Consider the following 13,161-nt stretch of genomic DNA (forward strand, 5'->3'; position numbering starts at 1 on the left):
GGCATATTCGGTCTGGGCCAGCTGAGTATTCTAGTCTGCTGAAGTATATGCCAAGCATCAACCACCTCTATATCTAGAGTAGTGGCCTGCAAAATGGGGCATACCTGGAAGTATGCAAGATCATCTTTTGGGGTACATAAAATAGAAGTTCTATTTATCTCATTTTAATGTTTGCTTGGGGTATGTGTTTTATAATTTGTACACGCATACATATTTTTGTGGTACAGGCTTGGAAAAAAATTTACTCACAGGGATATATGATTTTTAAAGATTTGGAGACCACTGCTTTTTTGGGGGGGGAGTTTTTTTAAATTGATATATCATAGTTATACATATTTTAGGGGTACATGTGATGTTTTGATACATGTACACAATGTGTAATGATCAAATCAGGGTTATTGGGATATGTATCACCTCAAACATTTATCTTTTCTTTGCATTGGGAACATTACAATTCTAGCTATTTTGAAATATGCGATAAATTATTGTTTACTGTAACTCCCTACAGTACTGTCAAATACTAGAATGAAGACCACTGCTTTTTGCAAGGTCCTGAGCGCCATCAGTTTGACATTAGCATCATATGTATGGCAGCCACTTGCCAGCTTACCCAGTACCACCAATGCTGTTAACAGTTCTTCGTCCTTTTTCCAGCTTCCACTCGAACACGAATGCAAAAGCAGAAAATGAATGATAGCATGGATACCTCAAACAAGGAAGAGAAATGAGGATCTCAGGACCTTGGTGGACACCGTGTACACCTCTGGATTCATTGTCTTTGACAGATGTGACTGTGTAACTTTCCCAGGTTCTGTTTATGGCCACATTTAATATCTTCAGTTCTTTTTGTGGATATAAAGTGTGCAGATGCAATTGTTTGGGTGATTCCTAAGCCACTTGAAATGTTAGTCATTGTTATTTATACAAGATTGAAAAATCTTGTGTAAATCCTGCCATTTAAAAAATTGTAGCAGATTGTTTCCACTTCCAAAGTAAAATTGCTGTGCTTTATGGATAGTAAGAATGGCCCTAGAGTGGGAGTCCTGATAACCCATGCCTGTCTGACTACTTTGCCTTCTTTTGTAGCGTACATGTGATGTTTGCTCTTGTTTTTATTAATTTATATGTATATTGTTTAATTTAACATGAACACCCTTAGCAAATGTGTCCTATCTTCCAAATGCAATTTGATTGACTGCTCATTCACCCAAATTATCCTGAACCCTTCTGCAAAAATGGATATTATTAGAAATTAGAAAAAAATTACTAATTTTACACATTAGATTTTATTTTACTATTGGAATCTGATATACTGTGTGCTTGTTTTATAAATTTTTGCTTTTAATTAAATAAAAGCTGGAAGCAAAGTATAAACACATGATACTATCATACTACTGACACAGATTTCATACCTCAGAACTTAAAAGAACTTACTGATTATTTTCTTCATCCAACTTACGTTTTTAAATGAGGATTATTGATAGTACTCTTGGTTTTTATACCATTCAGATCACTGAATTTATAAAGTACTCATCTAGTACTTGAAAAAGTAAAGTGCTCTACCAGATCTTAGATATAGAGGACCCTAACACAGTATATCCCAAGTGCACTTTCTAACGTTTCTGGGTCCTGAAGAATTAGGACACAAATTAATTTTACTCCATAAACAGACTGTTAACTATAGGAGCCTTAATTTTTTTTTCATAGAGATTTGTCTAATTGCATCTCAAAATTATTCTGTCCTTCTTAATTTGGGAAGGTTTGTGTTTTCTGTGGAATGGTACATGTCTTCCATGTATCTTTTGAACTGGCAATTGTCTTTTATTTTTTTAAGTCAGTATGGTCGAACACTGGCATGTTCAAAGCCACATTATTTCTAGTCCAAAATTACAAGTAATCAAGGGTCATTATGGGTTAGGCATTAATGTTTCTATCTGATTTTGTGCAAAAGCATCAAATTAAAACAGCTGCATTAGAAAAAGAGGCGCTTCTCCCCTCCCCTACACCTAAAGGTGTATTTAAACTATCTTGTGTGATTAACTTATTTAGAGATGCTGTAATTTAAAATAGGTAGCTTCAGCTAGCTTTTAGGAAAATCACTTTGTCTAACTCAGAATTATTTTTAAAAAGAAATCTGGTCTTGTTAGAAAACAAAATTTTATTTTATGCTCAATTAAGTTTCAAACTTACTATTTTGACAGTTATTTTGATAACAATGGCACTAGAAAACTTTACTCCCTTTCATCATTAATTTCTGCATGAATATCATACAAATCAGTTAGTTTTTAGGTCAAGGGCTTACTATTTCTGGGTCTTTTGCTTCTAAGTTCACATTAGAATTAGTGCCAGAATTTTAGGAACTTCAGAGATCGTGTACTGAGATTTCTTAAATAATGCTTCAGATATTATTGCTTTATTGCTTTTTTGTATTGGTTAAAACTATACATTTAAAATTGCTATGTTACTATTTTCTACAATTAATAGTTTGTCTATTTTAAAATAAATTAGTTGTTAAGAGTCTTATTGGTCTGATGTTGTGTTCTTTGTATGAAGTACACTAGTGTTCTCCTCTCTATCTAGGAGAAGATAGATAGAAGATAACTCTCCTACTATCTCATCCATTCTCAGCCTTTAAGGGGCTCTATATGCTAGAGATTTCCAAATTTACTTCTTCAGCCCTGATCTTTTCACAGAGGACAAGGCTCTTATAGCCAACAGAACTCTTGAATTGTACTCCCCTCTACCCAATGTCTCAAAATATAAACTAAAATCAAACAAAAGTCTTTTTTTTTCTACCCTGGTCTTTCTCCATTTCACGTATCAAGTCAACAACTTAGGAACCATCTGTTAATTCTTGTCTGAACCACTGCTGAAGACTTGTAACTAGTCTCCCTGTTCCCTTTCTTTCTTTCTTGTCAAACTCCATAAAGAACAAAAATGATTGTTTAAAAATATAAATTGATTCACATTGCTCCTCTACTTGAAGTACTTACCAGGAATTATAAAGCCCCTACTGACTTCCCATCCTCATCTTGTAGAATTTTCTCCTTGTCACTGTGCTTTAGCCACACTGAACCTTTTTCTTTAAAATACCAAGCCTATTCTTACCTTAGGCTTTTATATTTCTTCCTTCTTCTGCCTAGAATGCTCTTTTCCCACAATTTTGCAAGCCAGTTCCTTTCTGTCTTTCAGAACTCAGCTCAGAGGGCTTCCTTGACCACCAAGCTAAAATCATCACTTTGTGTTGTATCATTGTCCTTCAAAAGTGCAACAGCATCCATCTGTCACTATTTCCCACCATCTGAAATTGCCTTTCTTGTTACCTGTCTCCCCATTCCTAGCCACTCCCCACCCCAGATTGTAGCCATCAGCCTAGCTATTCTTTTTTTTTTTTTTTTTTTTTTTTTTTCTGAGATAGAGTCTTGCTTTGTCACCCAGGGAGGCTGCAGTGCAGTGGTGCGGTCTCCACTCACTGCAAGCTCCACCTCCCGGGTTCACGCCATTCTTCTGCCTCAGCCTCCTGAGTAACTGGCACTACAGGCACCTGCCACTATGCCCGGCTAATTTTTTGTATTTTTTGGTAGAGATGGGGTTTCACTGTATTAGCCAGGATGGTCTCCATCTCCTGACCTCATGATCCGCCCGCCTTGGCCTCCCAGAATGCTGTGATTACAGGTGTGAGTCACTGCGCCCGGCCTAGCTATTCTTATTGACCACTTTAGATCTAGTACCTAGAAAGTCCATCTGTAGAGGAAAAAACAGAATATATGTTTTCCATATTTTTCCAAATATGTGAAAACAAACAACACTCTCTTCGTCTTTTAAAATGCCATGTACTAGTATCTACCGTATTCCAGGCACAGCTGTAAATGCTAGAGCTGTAACAATGAATAAATAAAACTAAAATCCCCATCCTTGCAGAACTGACTTTCTAGTTTCAGGCAAAGAGAGCAAACGAATGAATAAATGAGGAATACATAGTATGTGAGATTGTATTAAAGACTGTGGAGAAAAACAAAGCAAAGAGAAGGGCAAGGAAGGCTGGTAGGGAAAGGAGTTTTAAAATTTAAAAGAGAGTGGTCAGGGAAAGACTTGAGTGATATTTGGGCAAAGATCTGAAGGAGACAAGAGAGTGAGCCAGACACAAACAGGAGTCAAACATTCCACGGAGAGAGGGAGGAGTATGTCTGGTATGTCTGAAGAACAACTAGGAGGTCATAGTAAAATGGGCCTCAAGTATCTCTCTTCGTCTAATGCAAAGTATAAAAGGCCTTTGTGTATATTACAAGTCTATAATCCTTTATCTGTAGTTCCAAAATTGAGAAAGCTTTAAAAGCCAAGTGATTCTGTGTGTTTTATGCCAAAAGTCATATGGCATCAGAACCATATGTAAACTGGCACAGAGCTATTTATAATCTTTATCACACTTGGAATATTCTCTTGGAATACTCACTGCAGAAATATTAATATGTTTGATTGGGAGCTAACCCAGACCCGCCTTAGGTGTTATGTATTATTTGGCATATGTACCATATTATCATTCTAAACTCCCTCAAAATTATGAAACCCATCTGGCACCAAGGGTTTCAGACAAGGGATTATCTTAAATGTATATGATTTCTCAAAAACATGGCAGATGAAATTCTTTCCTTCTGGAACAGCGACACATTTGTTCCTGAAGGAAGAAAGGCAAAGTGTGCGGAGCAGGAAAAGCAGCAAGCATATCTCAGTAGGCTGTATTTATATTGGGCAGGGATCTTAAATGAAATGCAGTCTCTTAGGTCACATCAAAATCCAGCAGCCTAAATTACAGTAAAAAATTTTGTCTGCATGGCAGAGAATTGTTCACTTCTAGAGATGAATTTAGTATTCCAATGAATAAATACTATAATAAAAGGGGCAAATTCAAATTAATATATTTACTTTTTTTTTTTTTTTTTGAGATGGAGTCTCACTCTTGTTGCCCAGGCTGGAGTGCAGTGGCACGATCTTGGCTTACTGCAACCTCTACCTCCCGGGCTCAAGCGATTCTCCTGCCTCAGCCTCCCGAATAGCTGGAATTACAGGAGCGCACGACCACACCCGACTATTTTTTGTATTTTCAGTAGAGACTGGGTTTCGTCATGCTGAGCAGGCTGGTCTCAAAGTCCTGACCTCAGGTGATCCGCCCGCTATGGCCTCCCAAAGTGTTGGGATTACAGGCGTGAACCACCGCACCCGGCCTATTTACTTTTTCATTACAGCTTTCTAAAGGTACAAATGGCTGGGAGGAAACTAGTTATACTATTTCTATTATCATCTGGATGATTTCATAGAAACTTGCTTTTAGAAGTATATTTTTGTTCCTCATTTTAGGGCCAATATAGTATACACAGCATAGGTAAAGTTTCAGTAGAGTTTTCCTTTGGACTACATAGATATTTTATAGGACAACTCAAACCTTGTCTCCAGAAATATTAAATTTCTACCATAGGTGTAGCTTCTTAAATAGAAATATATTATGGTAGCACTGTATAATGTCTACATGAGATTAAAACAAGCTCTTTTAATACACAGTAAGCATAGTCATCCACTCTCAATACTTTTTTGTGTGTCCATTATCTTGGGACTATATATATTAGTACTGACATATGACAATTGTCATCTTAAATAATGACAATATGAAAGGTTAAATTTATTACACAGACCAACCTCAGTTACTTCCTAAATACAAAATGTTCTTTTTAACTGAATTTACTGAGAAAATTGGTAAGCTTTGTATTTCTATGTGTTTTGACAAAGGTTGAATTAAAAACAACAGTAAGATTTGATCTTTTCCTTTCTCTTCACGATTCTCCCAACTCTGTTGATGTAACAAAGGGGGGGTGCATAATAAGACAGTTAAGATTATAGTTAAGATAGTTAAGATTGTAATTGCCTCTTTTCATTATTCCTGGTTAAGAATCCAGCCTCTAAATAAAACTCTCCATGTTAAGGTCCAGAATGACTGGCAATTTACATGAATTATAGCCTGAAGAACACACTGAACATTCTTAACCTTTGTTTTTTAAAACGAATTCCATGGCATCTTCACAAACCTCTACCAGCAGATGAGGGCACTTCTTCATTCCTATAAAATCTTAACCTTTCTCTGTGTAAATTAGTGGACAATTATTTTAGAAGCATTAAAACATCGACTTCCTTGTGTGAGCAAGAGAGGAAACAAAACTTTTGGGAAAATCTAAGATAAACTTGTGCAAAAAGAAAAGAATCCATTAATTTCTAAAGTAGTGTCCTTATGAAAATGTACCTTTTCTCTCACATATCACTAAGGTTCTTCAAACACTCATCTGTTAGAAGGAAAATATTAAAAGGGGATCTTTTTCCTTCCCATAGGAGTGTCAATGGCAAGCCTATCCTCAAAGACCAGAAAGAAAGCATGTTTTTTCAGATAGATGTACCCACACCCAGGACTCATCTGTCATCTCTCAGATCTAAAACTAGCTCTTCTTTATTGTTTGGTGTCAGAAGTTTTAAGGGCTAAACCACTAATTCCCATTCTTGGCTGAACATCAAATTACGTGTGGAGCTTTTAAAATGTACTGAATTTGGGCAGGGCGTGGTGGCTCATGGCTGTAATCCCAGCACTTTGAGATGCCAGGGTGGATGGATCACCTGAGGTCAGGAATTCGAGACCAGCCTGACCAGTATGGTGAAACCCTGTCTCTACTAAAGATACAAAAATTAGCTGGGCATGGTGGCGTGTGCCTGTAGTCTCAGTTACTTGGGAGGCTGAGACAAGAGAATCGCTTGAACCTGGGAGGCAGAGGTTGCAGTGAGCCGATATCACACCACTGCATTCCAGCCTGGGTGACAGAGCGAGACTTGGTCTCAAAAAAAAAAAAAAAAAAAAAAAAAAAAAGTACTTAATTTGGGCCAGGCATGGTGGTTCACGCCTGTAATCCCAGAAATTTGGGAGGCTGGGGTGGGTGGATTGTGTGAATCCAGGAGTTCAAGACCAGCCAGGGCAACATGGTGAAACCCTGTCTTAAAAAAAAAAAAAAAATTAGCCGAGCTTGGTGGCATGTGCCTGTAGTTCCAGCCACTTGGGAGGCTGAGGTAGGAGAATTACCTGAGCCTGGGAGATAGAGGTTGCACTGAGCCAAGATCACACCACTGCACTCCAGCCTGGGTGACAGAGCAAGACCTTGTCTCAAAAAATAAAAATAAAAAAATGTATATATAATACACACACACACACGTATATATATAAAACACATACACAAACAGTGAATTAGAATCCTCGAATCTATATCCTGTGAAAGTCCCACAGATTGGCCAGGCGTGATAACAGTCCTTTATCACCTATGTCTTTTGCAAATATTTTCTCCCAGTTTGTGGCTTGTCTTTTCATTCTCTTCGTTGGGTCACATCACTTGAGGTCAGGAGATCGAGACCAGCCTGGCTAACACAGTGAAACCCTGTCTCTACTAAAAATACAAAAATTAGCTGGGCGTGGTGGCACATGCCTGTAGTCCCAGCTAGTTGGGAGGCTGGGGCAGGAGAATTGCTTGAACCCGGGAGGCAGAGGTTGCAGCGAGCCGAGATCGCGCCACTGAACTCCAGCCTGCTGGGCAACAGAGCAACACTCTGTCTTCTGTCTTTAAAAAAAAAAAAATCCATAGATTATTCTGTTGTGTGCAGAGACAAGACGCATGCAAACCTACACAAAACAAAGCTTAGGGAGCAAAATAGGATAAGAGTCCAGAGTAACAACCTATACTCTGGCAGTATGCCTACTGACCCATGGTGGAGTGTGTAAAGGCTAGTCCATTTTTCATCCCCAGGTAAACTCATCTGTTCCCCTTTGAGTGTTCCAATTTTTATATGAAACGAGTTCACAAAAGAAAAAGGCACTGAGGAGCTTGAGAAGACCCTGTCAGAAATAAGAAAAAGGAAGATACTGTGAAGCTATAAAAGCCTACTCAGCTATAGCTAGCACAGCAAGGTGAGGGAAAGCGACCAAAGAAACAAAGACTGTGGTTGTCTAATGGCCAGAATGGATGCTATAGGTACTTGCCATGTTTGCATGTTTTTTTGTTGGATAAAATAACAAACTTAGCAAAAAATGAAAACAAATGGTATAATGCTACTTTTAAAATAACAACAGAATAAAACTATATAGTTTTAAAAACAGGATTCTGATTTAGATCTAGAGACACTCAGACTCTTTGCCTCTACCAGATAAAGTCTGAAGAAAATGGTTAAGCAATTTGTTAAAGAGAAACTCTGTCCATTTACTGTTGCTATAACAGAATAACTGAGGCTGGGTTAATTCGTAAATTGGAGGAGTGTATTTGGCTCATGGTTCTGATGACTGGAAGCTTCAAGATTGGGCAGCTGCATCTGCTGAGGACCTCTGGCTGCTTCAAGTCATGGTGGAAAGTCAAGGTGGGGCAGACGTGCACAAAGAGATCATGTGGTGAGAAACCAAGGTCGTTGAAATCCCCTTTTTTTAAGACAGAGTCTCATTCTGTCACCGGGCTAGAGTGCAGTGGTGCCAATCTCAGCTACACTGCAATCTCCACCTCCCAGGTTTAAGTGATTCTCCTGCCTCAGCCTCCTGAGTAGCTGGGATTATAGGTGCCTGCCACTACGCCTGGCTAATTTTTTGTATTTTTTTTTTTTTTTTGAGATGGAGTCTCCCTCTGTTGCCCAGGCTGGAGTGCAGTGGCACAATCTCGTCTCACTGCAAGCTCCGCCTCCCGGGTTCAGGCCATTCTCCTGCCTCGACCTCCTGAGTAGCTGGGACTACAGGCGCCTGCAACCATACCCGGCTAATTTTTTGTAGTTTTAGTGGAGATGGGGTTTCACCATGTTAGCCAGGACTGTCTCGATCTCCTGACCTCGTGATCCGCCCGCCTCGGCCTCCCAAAGTGCTGGGGTTACAGGCTTGAGCCACCGCGCCTGGTCGATTTTTTGTATTTTTAATAGAGACGAGGTTTCACCATGTTGGCCAGGCTGGTCTTGTACTCCTGACCTTGTGATTCACCTGCCTTGGCTTCCCAAAGTGCTGGGATTACAGGTGTGAGCCACTGCGCCCAGCCTGAAATCCCTTTTATAACAACTCAGTCTTGGGAACTAATTCAGTCCCAAGAGAACCAGAACCCATTCTTGCTGGAGGGCATTAATCTGTTCACAATGGATCTGCCCCCAGGACCCACACACTTCCCACTAGGCCCTACCTCCCAACACCACCGCGGTGGGGATCAAATTTCAATATGAGTTTTGGCAAAGGACAACCCACATCCAAATCATAACAGAAATAATGGATTTAAAATTTGACCCAAAGAAGAGAATGAAAAGACAAGCCCCAAACTAGGAGAAAATATTTGCAAAACACATATCTGATAAATGACTGTTGTTACCCAAAATATACAATGAACTCAAAACAATTTAAAAAAAGATTTAAAAATTGGCTACCGATCTGAACAGACGCCTCATCAAAGAAGATATGCAGATAGCAAATAAGTACATGAAAACATACTCCACATCATATGTTATCAGGGAAATGCAAATTAAAACAAAAATGAGAATACCCTGTTAGAATGGAACACTGACAACACCTAATGCTGGCGAGGATGTGGAACAACAAGAACTCTCATTCGCTGCTCACGGACAGGAAAAATGGTACAGCCACTTTGACAGTTTCTAGAAAAAAAAAACAAAACCCAAACAACAAAACATATTCTTAACATATAATCCAGTAATTATGCTCCTTGGTATTTACCCAAAGTAGCTGAAAACTTATGTCCACACAAAAACCTGTACACAGATGTTTATAGTAGCTTTATTCATAATTGCCAAAACTTGGAAGCAACCAAGATGTCCTTCAGGAGGTGAATGGATAAACTGTGGTACATCCAGGCAATGGAGTATTATTCAGCACTAAAAAGAAATGAGCTATCAAGCCACGAAAAGACTTGTGGAAACTTAATTGCATATTATTAAGTGAAAGAAGCCAATCCAAAAACGTTATATACTGTATGATTCCAATGATACGACATTCTGGAAAAGGCAAAACTATGGATAGAGTAAAAAGATCCATGGCTGCCAGGAGTTAGGGGCAAAGGAGGAAGGGATGAATAAGCAGAGCTCAGAGGATTTTTAGGGCAATGAAACTACTCTGTATGATACAATAATGATGGACACAGGTCATTATACATTTGTCCAAATCCACAGAATGTGTACCACCAACAATGGACGCTAATGTAAACTATGGACTGTGGGTGATAATGATGTGTCCAAGCAGGTTCATGAGGTATAACAAATGTACCACTCTGGTGGGGGGTGTTGACAGCAGGGAAGGCTGTGCATGTGTAGGGACATGAGGCATAAGGGAAAACTGTGTTTCCTTCACAATTTTGCTGTGAACCTAAAACCGCTTTACAAAATAGTCTTCAAAAAAGTCACCTTGCCAATAAAGAGCAGACAAAGGCAATAATATGAATAATAATTAGGTTGTTTATAAGCTATTTGTGCTCTAGAGTGGTTTTTACTATGAGACTTTATCTGAGTAACTGCTTTATGAGAGTATAATATATCCAACTGATTTATGTGCATCTAAGATACATGAGGTTGACATTTTATAATTTTGCTGCTCTTTGGGGATTAAAAAAAACAACCCCAACACATTTGTTCTGTTATCTGCAAATAAGCACTTTATTATCAAATAGTTCAGCATCAGAACAAGAATTCTAATTCCAAAAGGGTTTTCTTTACATTACATGATGTTGTGAGATACACGTTAGAAGAATCTGAGACTATGTTCCATTCCAGTTTCTCTTTTGTAATTAGTTAATTTGTTTTGATCTAAAAAGTATAAATTTATCTCATTCTTGTTCATGCTGTCCATGAAATGTAAGTATCAGTTCCTTCTCAGCTTCTCAGTGAGTGCTTTATAGTTACACTGGTGCCAGGTTAACAGACCTATTTTATACTGACATGAAAGTCAACTACAAGAAAAGCACATTGTCATTTACATTTACAGAGGCAAATCCCTCTTAACACAAAGAAAAGCAAAGGACCTTACATGATTATGTAAGGCAGATCAGCCCAGGAATTTCATTCAAAGATATTACTTCATACTCCATAATCCCATGTGAGAAATTAATGAACGACACCAAGTAAAAAGAAAATTAAAATTAGCCCTTGGGCCTCTGACAATTTAATTGCCAAGGCCTTTTGTGAATTCTAAACAATGTTTTAAATTAGCCACAATTTCTCAGAATGATATACCAGAATAATATGAACCTCAATAATTACAGGCTGTTTTAAGTTTATTTTGTGAACGTTATTCCTTCCCCCAGTATTCCACAACTAAAGCTGTTCTCAGATTTACAATACATTGAGTGCCTATTATACGCAAGGCACTGTGCTGAGTGCTGAAAATGTGGTAAGGACAGCACTGCTTGTCAAGCTATCTCTGTGGTATCAGCTAGCTGAATAATGGAACATTTGGGCCAGAACAGCATATACTGAGACCAGGGTACCAAAGGCGTCCAACTTAAGTGACTCAAAAGAGGAAATGGTAAATAAGATATTTCCATTTTTTTTCTTTGACCTTAGTCACATCTGATCAGAACATTCAATGCTTTCTACATAAACTCTGGATTTAGGCAGACAAAGACCACTCACCATCATCCTTCTTTTGACAGATATAAGTACTCAGCCAAATGTAGCTCCTCGTACATACTATTAATTAAAGAGAAGTGATTCATCTCTGGCTTTTGCAGGGGAAATGGAAAGCCTCAAAAACTCCTTTCCTGCAGATGGGATCAATTTTTAAAGGCTCCAACTCTGCTTGCTTTGCTGATAAAGTTCTTCAGAAGATCATGATCCATTTCTGCAAAACCTGAAGTTTGTGTTACTACAGTCAGATGGTTTATGCAAAACCTGAAGCAGAATTCTTCTAAATCCTAGGAACAACAACAACAAAGACAATTTAATAAATTTATATTTCCTAATTCAATGCAGCATAGCACGAACATTGCTAAAACAAGTTAGGCAAGGAAAAAGAATTTGACAGCCAAGTGGAGGAAATGATGGTATGGTAATACCTAAAGAATAGTCATAAAAAGAATAGTCATAAAAAGTGTAACAAATATGAATCATCTATGCTTGTAAAAATTTAAATAGCACAGAGTAACATTCAAGTTCCTCCGCACTAACCTAGGTAAAGAATCTCACTTTTTCTTTCCAGAGATAGGCAAGTGAGTGTGTGAATTCTTTGGTACCTTTGTCTAGTGACAGTATTTGTAACTGTTGATTTCACTTTCAATAATCGTTAAAAGCCCTATACTCCTATTTTATATTTGTATCACGGTCTTTAAGTATGTCTGTCTGTAAAGGGTTGGTGGAACAAAAAGGTAAGCCATAAAAAGCAGTAATGCCAGGAAATTGCTGCTCTGAAGTCATTAACAGGTCACTGCGTTTTGCCTTTATGAGACGACACAGGATGGGATGAATGGATTTGATCACACTACATATGCCTTCAGTAATCTCAACTGGGAAAATGCTTTAAAGAAATCCTGACTTCTAAGGCTCTGGTAAGAGAGACCCACAGATCGGTGTTTTCTGGCTTACCGTAACGCACTCTGGGCCAAAGAATAATGTTGTAATAATTTGCTTGGTTAGAACTATAACTTGAAAATCAGAATCAGGCTGACCAGATGCTTTTTGGCCCTGGAGAAGTGAGGGCAGGCTGCTGAGACCTCCGATATGCCTCAAACCCTGGGCTACTTGGCCCAGGACAAGATGCCGCTAGGCGGTGGTCAATTTTTAAGTTTCCTCTCCAAGCTACTGTAGGTAATTTATAAAAAACAAAACAAAACAAAATTTAAAAAGCCCCAAATACTTTCTAGGCAATTACATACGCACATTACACACGATAGCCTTTTCTTCTTTAGACATATAAATTATAGCAAATGCTGAAGATGGAAAAAATAGAAAAAGCAGCAATGCTGATAGCCTTGCCAATGTACATATAAACCGACGGGTACCTTTTCTTTTAAGAAAAGAAAGAAACTATACTAGGAAAATGCTTATTTCATGCCTGAACATAACCGAGCAGGCTGTTGGTACCACACAAGCAATATGATGTGTCTCTGTTCCAGATAAGCC

General features: G+C 38.4%; 3 protein-coding genes across 12 annotated transcripts in view; 1 reads left to right on the forward strand and 2 right to left on the reverse strand.

Annotated features, from left to right (window-relative positions):
• RB1 (RB transcriptional corepressor 1) overlaps positions 1 to 2,523 on the forward strand; it is a 175,546-nt gene extending 173,023 nt beyond the window's left edge. For 3 of the 4 annotated variants that reach the window (XM_050766262.1, XM_050766263.1, XM_050766264.1), the window contains one exon: positions 655 to 2,523. In XM_050766262.1, the coding sequence (XP_050622219.1) occupies positions 655 to 728 (74 nt within the window). In that variant the 3' untranslated portion in view covers positions 729 to 2,523. Of the gene's footprint in view, positions 1 to 635 lie in introns of all 4 variants that reach the window. The other variant, XM_050766265.1, reaches the window with a different exon arrangement.
• MED4 (mediator complex subunit 4) overlaps positions 1 to 13,161 on the reverse strand; it is a 1,135,161-nt gene that overhangs the window by 409,359 nt on the left and 712,641 nt on the right. The gene's annotated exons all lie outside the window — the stretch shown is intronic.
• The window catches only part of RCBTB2 (RCC1 and BTB domain containing protein 2), a 44,750-nt gene continuing 42,266 nt past the window's right edge, over positions 10,678 to 13,161 (reverse strand). For all 7 annotated transcript variants that reach the window (XM_050766310.1, XM_050766305.1, XM_050766307.1 and 4 more), the window contains one exon: positions 10,678 to 11,957. In XM_050766310.1, coding sequence (XP_050622267.1) covers positions 11,817 to 11,957 — 141 coding nt within the window. In that variant the 3' untranslated portion in view covers positions 10,678 to 11,816. The remainder of the gene's footprint in view (positions 11,958 to 13,161) is intronic.

This window comes from Macaca thibetana, chromosome 17 (assembly GCF_024542745.1).
Source record: "Macaca thibetana thibetana isolate TM-01 chromosome 17, ASM2454274v1, whole genome shotgun sequence".
In the NCBI taxonomy this organism is placed as follows: Eukaryota; Metazoa; Chordata; class Mammalia; order Primates; family Cercopithecidae; genus Macaca; species Macaca thibetana.